At 51.0% G+C, this 18,686-nt stretch overlaps 3 protein-coding genes across 4 annotated transcripts in view; 2 read left to right on the forward strand and 1 right to left on the reverse strand.

Moving 5' to 3' along the window:
• The window catches only part of LOC128273434 (calcium-activated chloride channel regulator 1-like), a 66,958-nt gene extending 55,819 nt beyond the window's left edge, over positions 1-11,139 (forward strand). Inside the window, 2 exon segments of the mRNA XM_053011396.1 lie at positions 7,093-9,130; positions 9,214-11,139. Of these exon segments, the coding sequence (XP_052867356.1) occupies positions 7,093-9,130; positions 9,214-10,970 (3,795 nt within the window). The 3' untranslated portion in view covers positions 10,971-11,139.
• Positions 11,140-12,689: 1,550 nt separating this feature from the next.
• Positions 12,690-14,799, reverse strand: LOC128273153 (zinc finger protein weckle-like). Of its 2 annotated transcripts, none has more exons than XM_053011076.1 (2): positions 14,695-14,799; positions 12,690-14,626 (listed from the first exon to the last, which is right to left on the reverse strand). In XM_053011076.1, exons 1-2 carry the CDS (start codon positions 14,710-14,712, stop codon positions 12,797-12,799), a joined length of 1,848 nt encoding a protein of 615 aa, XP_052867036.1. In that variant the 5' UTR covers positions 14,713-14,799; the 3' UTR covers positions 12,690-12,796. The 2 variants fall into 2 exon arrangements, with proteins under 2 accessions (XP_052867036.1, XP_052867037.1); XM_053011077.1 differs by having other exon boundaries at positions 12,690-14,608; positions 14,695-14,712.
• A 539-nt stretch (positions 14,800-15,338) lies between these two features.
• Positions 15,339-18,562, forward strand: LOC128270335 (uncharacterized). The gene is made up of 2 exons (XM_053007733.1): positions 15,339-15,352; positions 15,441-18,562. Exons 1-2 carry the CDS (start codon positions 15,339-15,341, stop codon positions 18,427-18,429), a joined length of 3,003 nt encoding a protein of 1,000 aa, XP_052863693.1. The 3' UTR covers positions 18,430-18,562.
• The last annotated feature ends 124 nt before the right edge of the window (positions 18,563-18,686 follow it).

Below are 18,686 nucleotides of genomic sequence, written 5' to 3' on the forward strand. Positions count from 1 at the left end.
GTACCGAAGACGGCTGAAGAAGAGACCTCTTCGGGCGCAATAAACAACTGAAACAATAATAATTGTCGTGATTTGAAGTCACGTTCGGCCGAGTACATTAGCATGTTTCGTTTTGTCGACCTTTCTTCGCCAGCGTTCCCTGGTGGCATCTGCCGGAATGATGGCCGTGGATCGGTGATTCTGGGTGCCTGAAGAATCGGGGTCTTCGGACGGGGAGCGATGGGGTTACCTCAGGTTCACGAGGTCCATCAACGGGGTTTAGAAACGACCGCGGCTGAGGGGCCGTGTAGGGTACTTTTAATTAAATTTAAAAGGAAACTAAACGAATCGACTCTAGAGCACTTAACGCACATATCTGACACCATGAGTTCCCGCGGCCTTCCGCCACCACGTTGTGTGCCGCTCCACCGCTGTGGGTCACGTCGTCGGGTGTCAAAGAAGCTGCGAACTGCCCAACGTTGCTGCCCCGACCCTTGGCATTTGGTGTTTTATATTCAACCCCAAATGTAATGTGCCGACCATTGGCCCGACTTCTCTCGTTCTCTCATATCTACGAGCTTTGGAGTTATTTCTCTCCTGTGGTAACGCGCCTGTTGTTCCCAGGTTTGTTCGTGGGTTCGCTGTCAAGACCTGACTCCCGCTAATGGACTCTCGCGCCTTGCTCGGGCGGCACGCAAATGAGATATGAGGAGGTCAAGAACTGACCAACATTGTGCGTGATCTGCTCCATTCCACATTTCGGGGTCCCGGAGTTTTGTCTTCTCCGGCGATAAGACGCGATGAGCATAAAAAGAGGCACGATTTCTGGATGCCTTCGAAGAACCGCCTGAAGGAGATCACAGCGACGGCGGAGATTGCGGACAATACTGCGCTTTAATGGTCGTAATCTACGTTTAAATGCTGACTGCGCTCCAATGATGGAACGTGAAGAACATTCCTTCGAGAAGGCCTTCTTCTGTGTTCGAGTTCTCACTTGTTTCGCATTTTTTCGCTTCGAATGGAGGCTGCTACTCGAGGGAAGAGTATCGCAAATCAACGCCCAACATGCCGCTTAATGGATCAATTCCCGGTTCTAGACTCGGTTACCGACCGGCTGTGAACATGACAAAACTAGCAATTAGTTTCGTCTTTCCCGCGTGCCCATAGTTTGGGTTGTGTCTTCCTAAAACACGCGTGCCCATGCCTTTTGAAGTTGTTCGTAACGTGCGCGTTTCGGTTATCGATTTTACGATCGATGGTTGGAGATCCCGGGGACATAAAAGAACCGTGAAGTGAGCTACAGGTTCCGTCATCTCTTCCAGGTCCCAGGGTGAATCGGATTTTAACGACCGGAGGATCAAATTAGGGATTTGATTTTCCGGGGACAACGCTGTACGATGTGCGAACGTGCGCGCGCTTCGTCCCAAAAACAGCGATTGCTGGGCGGTCCGCGGTGGATGTCGTGTCCCCTGTGACACAAAGCAGACTATAAATTAAAGCTCATCAAGGCACGTCGATAGTGCTTTCGATTTCGGTTCCGCAGTGTCACGGAAGTTTAAATTACACGTCGGGTGGGACGGGACCATAAAATTAAGACATAAGGCACCGTAGTTTCTCCACCGTTCGTCCCGTAGTATAAATTCACTCACGCTCTGGAGGTCGAATGTAGCGAAAACTCTATCAAAATTGGCATCTGTTTGCCCAACCCGTGCTAGAATGCCCCAAACGTCATCAACGGACCGATTCCCGCGAGATTGGGCTGAGCCGAGAAAACGTTTCGTTGGTTGGTTCTGTCCGTGTGAGGAAGGAAAGTTGGGCGTTTTCGCCGCAATTCGGCGCCAAAATGATGAGAAAATGTTCACCCAACATGCAAGGGACAAGCAGGTCCCTGTATAATTTACTATGTGAAGTTTTTAACGAGTTTTTAAGAGCCACTCACAGTTTAGCGCGCACCCGCAAACCTTAAGGCTGGCCAACATGGTTGAGCTGTGCTATGCTTTTGCTGTACATTTTCCGCTGCGTATTGATTTAGCTGAAAACCGTGATTTCAGGGTAAGCACAGTTTTGGTTTGGAAAGTTTCTCGAGGGAAGCCGATCGGGGCATCGCTAGTTCACCCGCCTGGGCGACTGCAGAAATTGCACAAATCCTGCAGTCCCACTGCAGAGAGGAGAGCACCTAACGAATTTAGCTTTCGAATGCAAATGCGAACGGGCCACAGTGTTGCGGAGGGCATTCAATGCGGACAGCATAAGCGGCAAAACAGGAAAAATCCACCGAAAGACGCATAAAAACCAGACGACCTCTACGTCGAACTTCTCTGGGTTGGTGATTCAAAATTCCGCATGGGAACTGGGTGCGTCTGTGCGTTGTTGTTGGGTGAATTGGGGATGTTGGGTGAATTCCCGGGTCAGAAATATCCCTGAATTCTTCCTAATTAAAATCGTTCCGAATCAATAACAAATAGTTCGGAGTGAAATCCTTTCATCTTTTCGCTTGAGCCCAAAAAACCCGATCAACCCGCGATTGTTTACGAGATTTTTGTATTCCAATTAGCCGGCCGCTGCTGTTGTTTGCACCGCCCTTTTCGCATACACAAAACCACTCGAATCCACCCGAATTCATCACCTTTTTTTGCTCTACGAACGCTATTGGAAAGGTTTTTTTTGAAGGCTGCTCGTCAGAGTGTCGATTTATCTCCCGGACACCGGAATCCGGCGTCCTGAACCAATGAAAGTTCCTCGCCCATCAATGCCCAAGGATCGCGTCTAGCGAAGACAAAGTCGATCATTATTTTGAGTCATCCGTTAGGCATCCTTGGTATTGCCTACAACATAGCACTGCGATCGATGCAATGTCTTGCAGCATTAATGCTCGACAGCATGCCACGCGCTAATTGACTGCAGTTACGTTTTACCGTGCGCTTCTCGTTGTGCATTGCGCGGGAAAATTGGTCGAACGAACGGCTGAATCCCGAAGATGGTCCGACTCAAGCGAGTTGCGCTCGTTGAAAGTTCTTCGTCGAAAAGACTAATGTTTAGACTCACGAAGACGCACCATCACCGTTTGCCCCCGGCTAAAAGGATTCCAACCGAAGCTAAGCTGCCAATCGCACGAGCTGCATGTCATTTCAGGTTATCCCTAATTTGGCAGGTCCGGTCAGCCACACAACAGATTAGCATTAAAAGCGCTAATGAAATGCTCGTGGCATTTCGAAGAACTTTGCATAATTTCGCAAATCTCTCATTTCCAGTTTGGGTTCGGGCTTTTATTTTCCATCTAACTGCTGCTGACGAATGCTGCTCCACAATAGAGCAAAACACAATAACGCGTTTGTTGATTGATGTGAAGCCGGACCATGGTTTGTTGGGAATTGGATACAGAACTCGATCGCTAACAAAAAGGATCTTAGCTTCAGCAGAGGTTCGAAAATGTTTTTCCTTCAACAGTTTGCTTTGTAAGCGAATACTTTTCATTTTCCATGAGAACATCGCGTTCGGGTTTACGAGATCGGCCTACAATGCATAGGCCGGCACAAGAAAAGGCAAATATTTGTAAACAGATGTTCCCTGTTACCGCATCGGAAAGGTCTAAAGGCCTCGTTGGCCGCCTTCCCTCAGAGGCCCATCCGACGCACCGATGCGTGTCCTTCTACCTGTGCACCGGCGATGACGGCTCCGTCGGGTCCATCGAACAGGTCCACCGCACACATACAAAAGGAATAGTAACGTCCGTAAAATCGATCAACACCAACGATCGACGTCTAATGCGTGAATGGAAAGAAAAGTAGGAACACGAGGGTCCAACAACAACTAAACGCAACGCTCCAATACCCAAACAATCGAGACGAAAGAAACGCATCGGAAAGCATTTCACTTTCGTTTGCATTGCGTTACCGGCAAAGAAATCCACTGGAAGCTAGGAACGTAATCCGATCATGTGGCCGTGTAGCATTACGGCCTGAAATGTCACCCTAAAAGCCGCATCGGGACGAGGATCGTTGGTCGGTTTCGAGACGGGCGCGAGACCTGATGAAAGCGTGAGAAAATCTTCTTCATGCCAAACACACACAGCCTTGGCCCTCGGCTGCTCAGCATTCTATTGCTCTGCTGCGCTGCTTTTTGCCCACTGTGGTCATCGATTGAGCGGAGAGCGAAGATCTTTGCTGCTTGACTTCCAGTCCCCTGCGAGAGGTGGTCGAGTTCACCATGTTTGGCCTTCAACGCACCATATTGAACCGCGATCGACCACTCGCGAACCGCGGGGACGATCATTTCTCAGTTTCGTTTCATGTTTCTTGTATTCTCGCGGTACCTTACGCGGCCAGGGGCTGACTTCCAACGGCCCATCGGAGGTGGGCTTTGTAAATGGCTCACCACCCGTTGCGGACGGTTTTTCTTTTACGTGGCGTCGAGGTCCATCGGAACGTTGGTCCGTAATGGGCCAGTTTTCTTGTTAGTATTATTGCTATTATTATTACAAGTTTCCCTTTTCGATTTCTCGCTCCCATCGATGACCATCTGGCGGTGTTTGGAATTCCATCTCGGCCGCGTACACCACAACCTGGCCCCTACCGAGACCATCTTTCATGCGGAGTCTGCCTAATCATTCATTGATTGAATCTCAGCTCTGCGATCGCTTCGGCATCACGGCCTCGGCATCTGTTCCGCTCACTTCCATCGCATCGATCGCGGATGCGGATTTTGTAATCAACCGAGCCAACCTGCTGGCCATCGAGCCAACATCAGCCACTGAATATGCAATCCACGCGCGGCAGTTGATTGAATTTTGGTTCAATTTGCACCATGTCCTTTGGAGCACAGCACAGCTTTGGTGTTGTGTAATCCATTCACTGTTATTAACCGTTGAAACCACCGACGTGACGATGGTCGGGTGCTCTGCACCAGAACAACTCAACCAAGTTCCGTCATTGGACAGGGCTTCCAATTCGATTTGTTTCTCGAAAACGTCTACACAAACCAGAAACACACCAAGCGCTAAGAAAACACAAAACAACCATAAGTCACACAAACGTCAGCACACCGAAACCCCAAGAAGCGGAAGGGCATCCCATTGTTTGCCTCGCCCTCGGCCGGTTGCTTTTATTATTAATTTTGTTTTTGTTTTCCTCCCGAGAGTTTGCCCTTTGACTGCCACTCGAAAGTTCAAGCACTTTGTGTGTGTGCACTGTTCTCGACGCGACCCGAAGGAGCTGCTGCGACAGCCGTGCGTGGGGTGGTTGAGAGCACTGAGAGCGCTCGTAAACGCAGAACATCAACAGGTGGTCAAGAGACGAACCCCGTTTATCGTTTCGTTTCTCTTTATTTTATCATCTCAAATTCGATCTCTGAGTCCCGCACTGAACCGCTTCCCTGTGGATCCGAAGAAAATGGAAATTAGAAAGCATAAGCATAAAAGTATCCCGCGAAGGAGGATGCTACAAGAGCGCACCCACCGTTGGCCGAACATCGAACCGTAGTTTATGCTGCGCCTCATCGTGGCCGTCCGCACCGTCGTCGTTATTTCCCAATGCCTGTAGCGTAAGGCAGATTCACGTTTTGCTTCCTTCACTAGAGCTGGAGGGGCTGTCGCTACGAAAGGCATTCGCGTCCATCAACTTGCCCTATTCCAAATGGGGCCAAATGTAATAAATTGTCCCCTCCGGTTGAGCACCGAACACAGCGACGGTGATGGTAGTTTGTCTGTGTGTTTTGCAATGCTCAATACCAGGCCTTGCAGCCTGCAGAAATGCCACGAAGACTCTGGGAAACTGTCTCGTTTGCCGCCGAGAGCACCAAACCAGCAGCGGAGGGCTTGGATTTATCTTCTCTTGACAGCGTCGCCGCGAGTCGTGAGTGCGGCCTTTGCGCAGGCAAAACGAAGGCTTAGCCATGGCACCAGCCAAAACGCTTTTGCGGCCTATTCGAGACCATCACAGCGCGGATGATGAATGCTCCTTTCAAATTTCTGAAAGCCCAGCTAAAGTGCACGTTGGCTCGAAATACGGGCTAAAAAACAGGACTTAGAAAGGTCGGCGTCGTACCGTTGTTTCTCTGCTGGATGATGCTCCAACAACTTAAAATGGCAGCTGTCCAAGAGGATCTTAGTTCCACGCCGTCGCTTCTTCTAAAGGTGCTCAATTTAAATTGCCAGCAGCCCGAGCCAGCTGCATCCGCAGTGTATCCAGCTGGCGGGAAGCCTCCATAATCACTGCGACCGATGCATGGATCCATTCCACCCCGAAAACGGCTATTCCCGAAAGTCGAAAGAGAAACAAAAGTAAATTTAATGCATATTACTGCACACTGCTCCAAGCTCTGCGCAGCTGGCCTGGCGCACGACCTGCCTCGTGCCTCGTGGGGTTTGGTTTCCGTTTCAATCTGCGTGTGGCGATCACGCAGCAGCCTTTTGTGCCACATCGTGTGTCGTCGAACTCAAACACACACACACACTGCGCGCCATAAAGGCCACCTGTCCGTGGTCAGTAGAAAGGTGCACATCTTCGCCGCAAAGCATGAATAATTAAGATCGCCGAGATACACTTTTGCGTTGGTTTCGTCGTTGGCGTCGTATGTCATCAGTCCATGTAAATCTCCGATTTGACCCCACGCGCGGCGATCGGATGATGTGTGACCTCACTTTCCATTTCTCGCTCCGTTCGAAAATGGGTCGTTAATGGAAAAAAAAATCATTAGAAACGTGTTGCGATGCTGCGGTGCGCGAGCCCCCGAAGGGGCGACCGATCGATCAGAAGGGGCTCCATTAAAATTCCCACGTCATGCGGCGACGAAGAAAAAGAGCACGAAGCAAATGACGGTGCGGAACACGAGGGTTACGTTTCACGGGGGGAGGGATTTGTTTTTTTTTTGTTGGAACGTCCTCAACTGGCCCGTCTTCGAAAGGTCATTATGAAATGTTTGCCACAATTACGATTGCTCAACACGCCGAACCGAAAGAGGCAACCCACACCGAATGCGGACCGAACCAAAAGTCGGTCATCGATGGCCACGGATGGAGATGAGCCGTTGGCTAACCTCGCTGCTTGGCTGGGATCGTCTTTTTAACTGGCCCGTCGCGATGTCTAAAAGATCTTTGCGTTTTTCGTTCCGTTCCAGATTATGCTGACATCGGCGTCGCAGTATCTCTTCAATGCGCTCGACAGCCGAGTGTACTTCGGTGAGGTTTCGGTCATCCTCCCGAACCACTGGCCGCAGTCCTGTATACCGTACAACCAGACGCGAACGTCGGCCAGCGGCGAAACTAGCGACGTGACGATCCGGCCGCACACCAAGGCGGAACCGTCGATCTGGACACAGCAGTACGCCGGGTGCGGCGAGTCGGGCGAGCAGATCTTCGTCGATCCGGACATCCTCGGACGGGAAACGATCTGGCGGGAGTTTATCCGCGAGTGGGCCAAGTACCGGTACGGGGTGTTCGATGAGATCGGGTACGATCGCGATCCAGTGTATCCGCGGTGCTACATCAACGACGACCACAAGGTGAAGCTTACCGGCTGCTCCGACGCTCCGGTCAATGATGAGGGCTTATGCGGAAGTCCCTCGTCGCCGGTGCCGGTGCCGTACAACATTAGCCGTGTGCTGGATCCGAACGCACGGACCAGCATTATGTTTGCGGCCGAATCGAAGAGCGTCACGATGTTCTGCGACGAAGGGACGCACAATCGGTACGCCCCGACGAAGCACAACCAGATGTGCGATCGGCGCAGCACGTACGACGTCATCCTGAAGCACACCGACTTTGCGCCCCAGAACCAGATGGAGTTTAACCCGTCGGTAATCATCAACACGGTGCCCAAGTTTAGCTACAAATCGCGCAAGCTGACCCGCTACGTCATCGTGATCGGCCAAACGTTCGTGATGAGGGAGCGCGAAACGTGGAGCTTCCTGCGGCGCGCGATACGCAAGTGGATCGTCTACGATCTGCCGGCGAGCAAGACGGAGATTGGGATCGCGCTGGCGAACGATACGGCCACGTACGACATGCTACCGATCACGTCGCTGCAGATCGAAAAGAACAAGGACCGCATTGCGTCTTTCATCCCGTACACGTCGAGCGATCTGAACCGGCCGACCTGCCTGAGCTGTGGAATCTCCGATGCGATCCACATGCTGAACGAGCAAACGCGCCACCACGGGCCGGCCAACTCGATCATCTTGGTGATCGCACCCGGTATGGACATCGAACATGAGTCGCTCGCCCGCTCCGCACGGGCGTCCAAGATCCGGATCGCCACCATCAACTACCCGATCGTGGAACCGCGTCGGCCACTCGATGCGCTAGCCCACGAAACTGGTGGCAGTGCCTACTCGGTGTTCGAGTGTCGCGACAACTCCGAAAAGTCGCTCGTCACCACGTATTTCGAGCTGTCCAATGCCCTGCACAACATTGGCAAACAGTACTACGAGGGCAACCGGAACGAGTTTCCGGTCGAGATCTTCCGGCGCGTGCTGGTCGACTCGGTCGGTGAGACAAACTCGCAGCGCAGCAGCCGCACGGTGACGGGGAACTTTATGCTCGACCCGTTCATGGGCCCACCGGCCGAGTTCTTCATCTACGTGCACAACTCGGAGAACCCGCTGGTGTCGAATGTGCGGCTCACGAACCCGAACGGCGTTGTCTACTCGTCGATGAGCGATGCACGGGCCTCCGTGCGGCAACTCTCGCTCCTGGCGACGATCAACGAAACCGGCATCTGGAACTACTCGATCGAGCGCTTCCAGGGTAACCCGCAGCCCCACTACGTGCAGGTGATTGCCACGCCGCGCTCCAAGTACGCCCCGGTCATAATGGCCCGCTCGTGGGTCCATCGCGGCAAAGCCGGCGGTCCGATTGTGATCTTCGCCGAGGTGAAGAAGGGCGATCTGCCAGTCGTGTCGGCCCAGGTGGAGGTTACGGTCACAAAACTGGAGCGCGTCTGCGAACGCTTCCGCGAACCGGTTCCGCAGCAGAGCGACGAACGGTTCCTGCTGCTCGACACGGGAGCCGGTGATCCGGACATTACGAAGGGTGACGGTATCTACTCGCGTTACTTTAACGCGGACGAATTCGGTGGCCCGGGAACATACCAGCTCGAGGTGACGGTGAGCGATCGGGGCAATACGGCGTACACGTTGGCGGAGGGTGCCAGTTACTGTAAGTATTACCGCGCGTAGCTTCGGTAGCCTCGTCGATCCTCACTAACGGCCATGTTTTGTTTTGTTCTCCCCTCAACACAGCCACAACGTCCAATGTGCAGCCAGGACGTTGCTGCGGCAGTTCTGTGCCAATACCTCAGAAACAGTCGCTCGATTCGTTCGAGCGCATCCTGGCGCCGATGACGGTGTTCGTGAGTCAGGCCGATCTGGTAAACGCGGCCAAAGTGCCGGCCGGTCGCATTAGCGATCTCAGTGCCGACGTCGAAGGGATGAAGGTGCGCCTCAGCTGGACGTCACCGGACATGGGAGGAAAGAATGTGGCCCGGTATGAGGTAAAGTACGCCACCACGATCAAGGACATTGTGGACAACTTCGATACGGCGGCCGTCCTCTGGCATCACGACACACCGTTCACGTTCTCGATCGGCGAGGGAAGCGAGTTCACGATGAACATCACGCACGAACCGCACCTCTTCGGGCAGATCCTGTACTTTGCCGTGCGCCCGTACTCGACCCTCACGAAGGACGCCGAACCGGGTCCGATCTCCAACTATGTGCGCGCTTTCGTGACCAAGCCGAAGCCGACGACACTCTATCCACCGTCCAGCACGGGCGGCACGGAGAGCTACGATTCGATCTGGTCGTCGTACGATGGCATCGCAAAGAACGGGGACGACAACATGGACATTATTCCGCGCATCGCGAAAACGATGGATCTCGGGCCGGAGCTAATACTGCCGATCATTGCCGGCATTATTCTGCTGCTTGCCCTCATCCTCATCTACTGTTGGTTCTGCGTGGTGAAGAAGCGTCACGACACGCACGACGACGAGCAGAAGAAGCCGATCAAGTCGTTCAAGAGTGACACGAAGCTCACGAGCAGTCACAGCGTCATCGTGACGGCTGCCGGGAACGCGTCGTCACCATCGTCCAACTCGACCACGTCGTCATCTTCATCCCCGAACCATCACGCATCGTCCGGCCCGACGCTGCCACATTCGAACTCGTACGACCCGATGGGTCTGAGCGATCATCAGACGGTGGGCATTCCGACGATCTACAGCATCGACGATGATGTCCTGCTAGCCAAGAAGCGCTACAGTGCCGTGATCAATATGGGAGGCCCGACACATCCAATCGAGCAACAGCTGATCGAAGAACTCAAACAGCAGCAGCACATCATCGACACGCAATCCTTCATCCTGCCGAACCACGCCACGGGTGGACCCCATGCGACCGGCAACGGGACACTGGTCGGCAACAATAATAATAACAACAACAACAACAACTGTAGCGTCAGCATCATCTCCACCACCTCGAACAACACGACCCTGACGAGGACGTACAATCCGAATGCGGCCACCATTATGGTCGGTGGACGAACGCTGAGCCCGTATGAGTCGTGGTCAGCGTCCCAGTTGCTGCAGGAACACGAACAGCATCACCAGCGCCGCCACAGTCCACCGCTGATTGATGATCTCATCGACAACAATCTGCACCAGACGTTCTACAATCCGGTACTCGGTGGCCAACCGGCTGGTGGGTTGCACCATCCCCATGCCCTGCACGGTCAGGCGTCGGGTGCTGCGGACCAGATGTCGCTGCTGAACAACAACCACCTGAACGAGAACGGATCGCCCCCGGTACCACCGCTGCCGATCTACACGACCAGCCCGTCAGGACCGGGCGTCGAAAACACGACTTCGTACGTTTACGGCCAGAGCCACGGTTCATCCGTTGGTTCCGTGCACAGTGCCGGTGGACTAACACAACCCAACGGTGGCACCACGATCAACGGAACCGACACGAAGAAGCGGCGCAATGTCACCATGGTCTAGGAGGGGCCTAGGCCTAGGGGCAATGAGCGAGCGGTTGGCAGCATTCGAAGCCCATTCGAGCGTTTTCACTGAACTGGTGGTCCGGTTCGGCGTAAAGTTTGAAATGTGCGAACTAGTCATCGTCAAGGAGGATTTCGTTTTCTGTTTTATTTACAATACGGTAACCAATCGAAACACCCACAAACCGAGGGCTGTACGGAAGCTAGACCAGGCTGGCGTCCTCGACGGACAGGCCGTCATAGTCCCAGGGCCATATAGTTTGGGTGATAGATAGCAAAGACGCCGACGGCCAGTAAGCATTGCTCGGTTTGGTAAGAAACTACCAAAGGTAGCGCGACACCATATTGGACAGCCGACGGGGATAGTTTAGTGAAAGAACAAGCCCGCCGGAAGGGCGCAACGGTAACTAGTGGCATTAAAAAAGAATCGAACTCTTAAGTCTGATTGTGTAATGATACGGAGGGGGGCATCGTATGATGGTGGGCCAGTGTAGACCATAGCATCAAAGGTAAAACTGTTTTCACATACAAAACCGGACGCACACACACAACACGGACAGTCTTATCGATGTTGTGTTTTCGATTGTTTGCGAATAAGATATTTTAAGAAGGATGCACGTCGGGACTACCTACAGACTGGGAGTGGCGGCAGATGAGGACCTCCAGTTCTGCCGGTGACGATCTTCCGTGCGCGTGAAATGTGTGTACATAATAAGCAAGGAAAACAAAGAGAAGCGTCGGATTATCCTGAGGGCATATACTGTACATTGTTTGACTCTTCGACAAAGTGAGCCAAAACTAGGGCATACAGCGAGCAACACCTATTAGACGATAAGAGCGATTGGATCCATCCCGGTCCTGGGTGTGTTTTATGATAGGTAACCGAATCGAATAATATCGAGTCCCGATTTCTGCGAGCGTGCGTGTTTCAGCAATGGAGACGAAACAAGTCTCTTCCCGCAACGATAGTCTTGCAAAAAAGGTTCACCGAATGAGCTTAGCAAAACTGCGAACTGTCCAAATATTTGGAAAATAAAGGAGGATAGATTCGGAAAAATAACGACTTCACAACTTAATGAAACCAATGTTAAAATGTAATGACACGCTAGCAAACGGAAGCGCTCCGCACATCGTAAATACCACCTTTAGGCTGCAGCAAGAGACGGCCACTTCGATGGATGGTGGAAGAGATTGTAAAGCCAATCTAACCATAGAAGAACCTGTTTGAAAAATCTCATTAGAATTACGTTCCATGGAACAATTTTAGGTTACTACGGTTTTTACTGAATTGAACGATTGTAGATGATTGTTTTATACTGTATGATTATAGTTTTATTTTGTACAAAACAGAATTAGACACTATTTAAAATTAACAAATAAACGCTACTGAGAAAAATCATTTTAAGACGAACTGGTTCCCAATTTATTCTGGTGCGATCCTGCGGCAAGTTATATTTCAATCAATTGATTGTCTTTCGTGTTCAAAAGCATAAACGTTTTCCGTGAATTGAAGAAAAAATTTTAATGTTTGATTTGTCGAAGAAAAAGAAATAATATACCTAGCAAAGGAGGACATTTGTACATAACATTTTTAATGAACAAATAAGTAGGCGTATGTCAAAAACGCTGTAGGCGCTTTTGCTGTAATTAATGCAAAAGAGTTCTTCGCCAGTTTGCAACCTTGATTTTTTAATCCCAAAAAAGGTACCACATTCATGAATTTAAGAGAAACAAATTCTTATTTATTTGGGATTCCGCCGACAGTGGGCCACTGGAAGGAATGCTGCATCAACTTAAACTTAAAATCACGTTACCCCCGGAGCACTCCTAGCACTCCATAAAACTGTAAAATCCGTCGTCCGCTTCGTGGGTATGCGGAAAACAGGGCACCGCAAACTCGCTGTTTGGGTGATCAAGCAAATGGTCCGCAGGAAACACTGACTCCTGGTCCAGCGCATCTATCGTTGTGGCTGGTGGCGTTAGCGGTGGCATTTCCTGCGGAATCGTATCCAGCATTGCGGCCAGGTCGTCCTCCGGTTGATAGACGATAATATCTTCCACCTCGTTCGAGTCAGTCTCATCCGACGGCGCGTCCGCTTCGACCACGGTGGCATGATCGAAAATCTGCACGTGCTCCACTTCCTGATGCCGCTTTAACTTCCCTAGTGTACGATACTTGGCGCCACAAATACTGCATAGGAACGGATACTCGCCGGTGTGAATCATCATGTGTTCCCGCAACTGATACGGGTGGGCAAAGCGTTTCGAGCAAACCAGGCATTGCCGCCTTCGATAGCTTTCGTCGTGAATTTTACGATGATTGTAGAGGACGGCTTTGGTGTAAAACTTCTTGCCACAAACGTCACACTCGTGCTGTCTGTTCTCCGAGTGCGTGTCCACGTGTATCTTCAGCACCTGCATTCGTCGAAATCGTTGGCCACAAATGTGGCATTCATTCTTTTTCTCCTGACTGTGGCAAACGAGGTGCTGTCGTAGGGCACGCGATGTTTGACAAGTCTTGCCGCACACGTGGCATATCTTTTCTTTCGATACGGTGTGTTTGCGCTTGCTCTGCGGTGCCCTTTCGCGGTGCTTATAAAGGTGAATCCGCAATCCCACGAGGGTCGAATTCACGTAGCCACAAACATCGCAAGGAAACATTCCAACGCGTTTCGATTGCTCACTGCCCACCAACGGACAGGTACGGCGATGGATTTTTAGCTTTCTACAACTTTCGAAAACTTGCTCACAATCGAGACACACCCATGTCAAGCGTCCGTTAACGATTTGCCGCCGCGAATCGAAGCGCTTCGGTTGCACATCCGTCTGCTTGTTGCTCAGCTTCGGCATTGCGACCTTCGGTTTCCGCTGTTTGGTTACTCTTTTCTTCAGTTTGGAAACCTGGCCACCGGTAGCCGCCGGTTTATACTCTTCCGCGTCCGATACATCGGTAGACTCATCGCTTTCGACCGATTGTAAAGATTTGACCAGCTGGCTCACTTTGGTCGCAGCCCTTTTGGCAAGGATCCGTTTCCCGGGTAGCACAGCTGGTTCCTTACGAACAGTACATTGAACATTTTGCGGCTCTGGTTCATCCGCTTCGTTTGTTTCCGCTAAATTTGTCTCTTCCACATCCGCCAAATGCTCCTCAAGCATAAGGGCAGTAGGCTCAATTGACATACCATCGTCCGGTAGGTTCGCAGCAGACAGCGGAGACGATTCAAGCAACAGAGGCAAGTACGGTTCCTTGGGTTCACTAAAGTCTAGCTTCAGAAAGTCGGGCAGCATACTTCGCTGCGTTAATAAGTCCGCTATGCGCTTTTGGGCTTCGTCACACATGACCCGAAAGCGACGAATTTCCTCCAAAAAGGCATTGCATTGGCTGCAAATCTTTGAACAGACACTAGTGCCATCGACGTCGATGAAAATATGCAGCTCGTTAATCAATGAGAAATGTTCCTCGCTAATGTCCATCAGGTGCTCCATGTCCATCTCTTCGCGTGCGCACAGCCGGCACAGCGGCAGGAGTAGGGCATCGATTTCTACATAATCGTTGTGCGTGGTAACCTGTTTCTGCAATAGTTCATCGACCGCCGATTCGATGATGTTGTCGATAATGTTGAACTCATTGTTCAGAACCTGAAAATTGTTCAGAACCTAGAAATATGCCAAAATAGTACAGTTGGATTGGTGCAATGTGAGACAGAAAAGTTGAATGCCCAAACCTGATGTGACACATCCATCGTCGGACGAGCTGCTCAATATGACTAGCTAAACTCTTCACGTTGTGCTCAACGTGAACAGGCATTAGATGCTTGAAAAAGGGGTAAGATTATACATACTACACTTTCTACAAAACGTATGCACAACATAAACATTCGCGATATTGGTAAACAAATGGTGAATACAGCCTTGCACCTAATTCACCACCAGTCCTGTTACCGTGGCAGTGTTGCCGACACTGCAAAGTTCATTGACAAAGCGAGTACAATCCTTTGGTTTTAAGAATAAAATATAATATCATCTAACAATAACACGATTTGAAGTGATAAATTTTGCGTAAAAGGTTTGTCGATAGTAATTTGTCAGCTAAGTTAAAATAAAGCTGAAAATGGCAATCCCGGAATCCCCCTTTCGTCCTTTTCGATGAAATGGCGGAGAAAACATCGAATGACAGTAGCGTGGCAGTGTTGCCGATACACCAAACATTCATTGACAAGACCGATCTGTCAACAACTGTAGTGAGAAAAAGCTTATGTTTTGAAGAAGAAAAAGAAAAACTATCCTCCAACTCTGACGCTTCGGAACGGCGCGGATCCAAAACGGGTGTCCTGTGTGGTTTCCAACACTCCATGACGAACGGTCAGCAATGGACAGTTTTAGGTAGCAGCGCTTTCTTCCGCGATTAATCGTGCCCATTTGATTCTCACTAACTTTATTTTGTCCCTCTTTTTTTTGCACCGCAATCCAGCTCACAAAAGTGCCGGCTGTGTCTTGGGACAAAATTTCATCATGTACCCATGTTTCCGGCCAACGAGCCGGTTAATGATGAGCTACTGCGGAAGATACGCGAGTGCGCTTCGGTGGCGATCGTGTACGAGTACGACCAAACTTCGGTGATCTGCATCAAGTGCATCGTTGATGTGGAGAATTTCTACAGCTTCCGGGAACGGTGCCGCCAAAGCGACCTGCTGTTGCGCCAAAATCGTCAACATGGTGAAGGTCAGCTGGTCAACGCGGAGATGAAGGTGGCGGAAAACTCGTTCACGATGGAGGAGGAAGACCAGGAAAATATGCTAGTGGTGGCATTTCCCGAGTTGCAAGAAGGCACGAACACGCCAGCTCGGCTCGATTCATTCACTGGTCCCTCCAAGCTTGTTCGCGTCGGGTACAACTATCGGGTGGTGCTAGTGAACGATGAAACGAATGTCCTTATCCATCGCCGTCATCGCTATCAACGGTTGGACAAGCACAGTGACGACTGCAAGCAGTGGGTGTGTGTGGCCAGTGGCACCTTTGGGTGTACGGCTACACTGACGGTGGCCAGCACGGCCTCCTTCCCACTGGCGCTACTGAATGGCGAAATTAAACACAACCATGATCCGGCAATGGTCGCTGAAATAGGGATACTGGAGGATCATCCAACCAGTGAACAGGTTGTGAAAGAATTCCCCAGCTACACGCTTGTAATTGATCTCCGGCATCGGTTGCGACTGCTCGCATCCGGCTATCGGTACCGTTTGCATCGGGCTCTCTTTGCTGACGGTCTAAGTTTGTGGGTATGTGAGAGGAGTAAAATGGGTAGCGAGGGATGCCCGGCTCGTGTCATGCTGTCGTACGAAGACGAAAAAGTATTCTTCGCCGGCGATCAACCTCACAATCATCCGGTGGAGGAGTGTGCCGCCCCTCTAACGACCCTACACAGTGCACTGATGGGCCACAAGAAGACGAAGGAAACGACCGTTCGACACGGATTCAACTATACCGTGATGGAGGATGACAAGATTCTCTTCGCTGGGAACATATACAAAGCGAATAAAAAGTCCGCACGTACACCGTGGTCCTGTGTACGATGTCAACCACCGCATATCGTAAGGCTGCGAGTGAAACAAAAATATGCCAAACTCGTTAGCAAGGCCGAGCATGAACATTCGCCAGCTCTGGAACAACGCGTAACAGGCGCTTCATCGGAAACGGTACGCCATGGTGCCAACTACCGACTGGTGAGCGATGGAACTGGTCGCGTTTGGTTAGTCCACCGAAGGAAACGGTACGTCTTTCATGCGATCCACAAAAACGGCACCACCGATTGGGTTTGCGAGTGGGCGCGAATGGGCTGTCGTGCGGTACTCCAAATGGTGCCCGATGAACAGATTGTTTACGTAGTAAAGGTCGACAGTTCCAGTTCCACCAACCACCGGCATCGGGTACGAAATGCACTGGAAGAGCACTTTCCTAATGATTTGAGCCGACCGGAGTCTGAAGTACTGCTCTGGTCCTGTAACGATTACGATCTGCTATGGAACATTCGTGCCCATCCCATCGTGCGTCACAACGGGGAACGGTTCTACGCACGGAAAGCCAACACAAACGGTACACTTGAATGGCACTGCACACGTGGCACAGAAACCGAGTGCCGAGCAACGCTCACAATCGATAAGTCTGGAGCCCTCGTGGCCGAGTGTGAGAAGCACGATCACGAACAGCTAAAATCCAATCGCGGTACGAAAGTCCGCAATGGATTGGGGCCTGTAGGAAGCGACATTTTCACAAGCCCCGGTCCAGTTGAACTACTGACCGGTGGGTTCAACTATCGCCGCATGCTAAACGTCCATCTGGGCGTCGAAATAATACTCTTCTGTGGCCACAAGTACTTGCGAGAGGATGCTGATATCTGGTACTGCATTTTACGTGACGAACCGGAAGCATGTCAGGCAAAGATTACGCTTGCACACAACGGACTGTGCGCTGAGCATACGATTCCCCATCACCACTCGTCGCGAGACATCCGAAAGATCCTGCAACCGGAACGTACGGCACAGGTAACGGTCGAAGGGCCAAACTATGAAATCACCTACTCAATGACTGGTCGAAATTGCACAATCTTTCACGAGGGCTACGCGTTCCGCATGTACAAGCTGCTCGGACTGCAGCAAAGCTCTCGTTGGCGGTGCATACAGAGCGATTCCGGGTGCAAAGCGTTCCTGAATGTGCCGCTATCGCTTAGCAAACCGGCCAGCATTTCCGGTACCGGGCACGATCACTCCGCGGAGGGCGTTAAACTTGAACCGGACGACCTTTGCAACGTGCTGGTACAAGAACTGGACGAAGAGTCTATCTGTAGCGTGCAACTGCGCAGCAGATCGACATCGTTTACGGAAAGGAAAAGTGGTTTCTCTAAAATTCTCCCGGTCCCCACGAACCGGCCATTGGACGCTACTGTGAAGGAAGAGGATGTCACAGAAATTGATTCGAATGGATTGACGTGTTTCCAGAATGGTCAGATGTACGTGCGAAACGCCGATGCAATGTCCACCGGGTGTGATATGCCACCGTGGATTTGTGCCTTCCACTGGACCCTGCATTGTGCGGCGAGTTTGGAAGATCACAATGCTCCGATACACAGCCACGAGCGTTTCGCTGCGGTCCGTACAAACGATCGATTTGCCATGCTGAAGGTATTGATTGGTAAAGGTATTATTGCTCAACGAGGCCCCATCACGCTCATGCCGGAAGGAAACACCGTCTCGGAGTATGAGCTCATGCCAAGCAATGTTAATCTATCACTAATCATCGACAGCCATCGGTACTACTTTTATAAGGCGAAAAACAACGGCGAATGGGTGTGGCGCTGCGTACGACATCGGTGGCAAGGTTGCAAGATCGGTGTGGCTGTTTCGCATTGCTTCGGACGATATTACTTCCAACCGTACGGCACGACCGAACATGAACATTCCTAAACGAAGCCCTGCTCTAGAGAATCCCATAAGGTTGCGCAGTTAATTTTTAGCTTTAGTATTCCGGCTCTCGAAAATTGTAGAAAGAATTCGGAAGCATTGTTCGTAGGTTTTTGTGAAGAAAGTATTACAGGCACATATAATTTAGTCAAATTTAAACTTGTACGAAATTTTATATGCAGCGTAGGTAATTGTGTGTGTGTGGGTGTGTCTAATGCATATTCCGAAATAAATGTAATCGAAACAAATCAATCTAAAAG

The sequence above is a fragment of the Anopheles cruzii genome, chromosome 3, assembly GCF_943734635.1.
Source record: "Anopheles cruzii chromosome 3, idAnoCruzAS_RS32_06, whole genome shotgun sequence".
NCBI classification, from domain to species: Eukaryota; Metazoa; Arthropoda; class Insecta; order Diptera; family Culicidae; genus Anopheles; species Anopheles cruzii.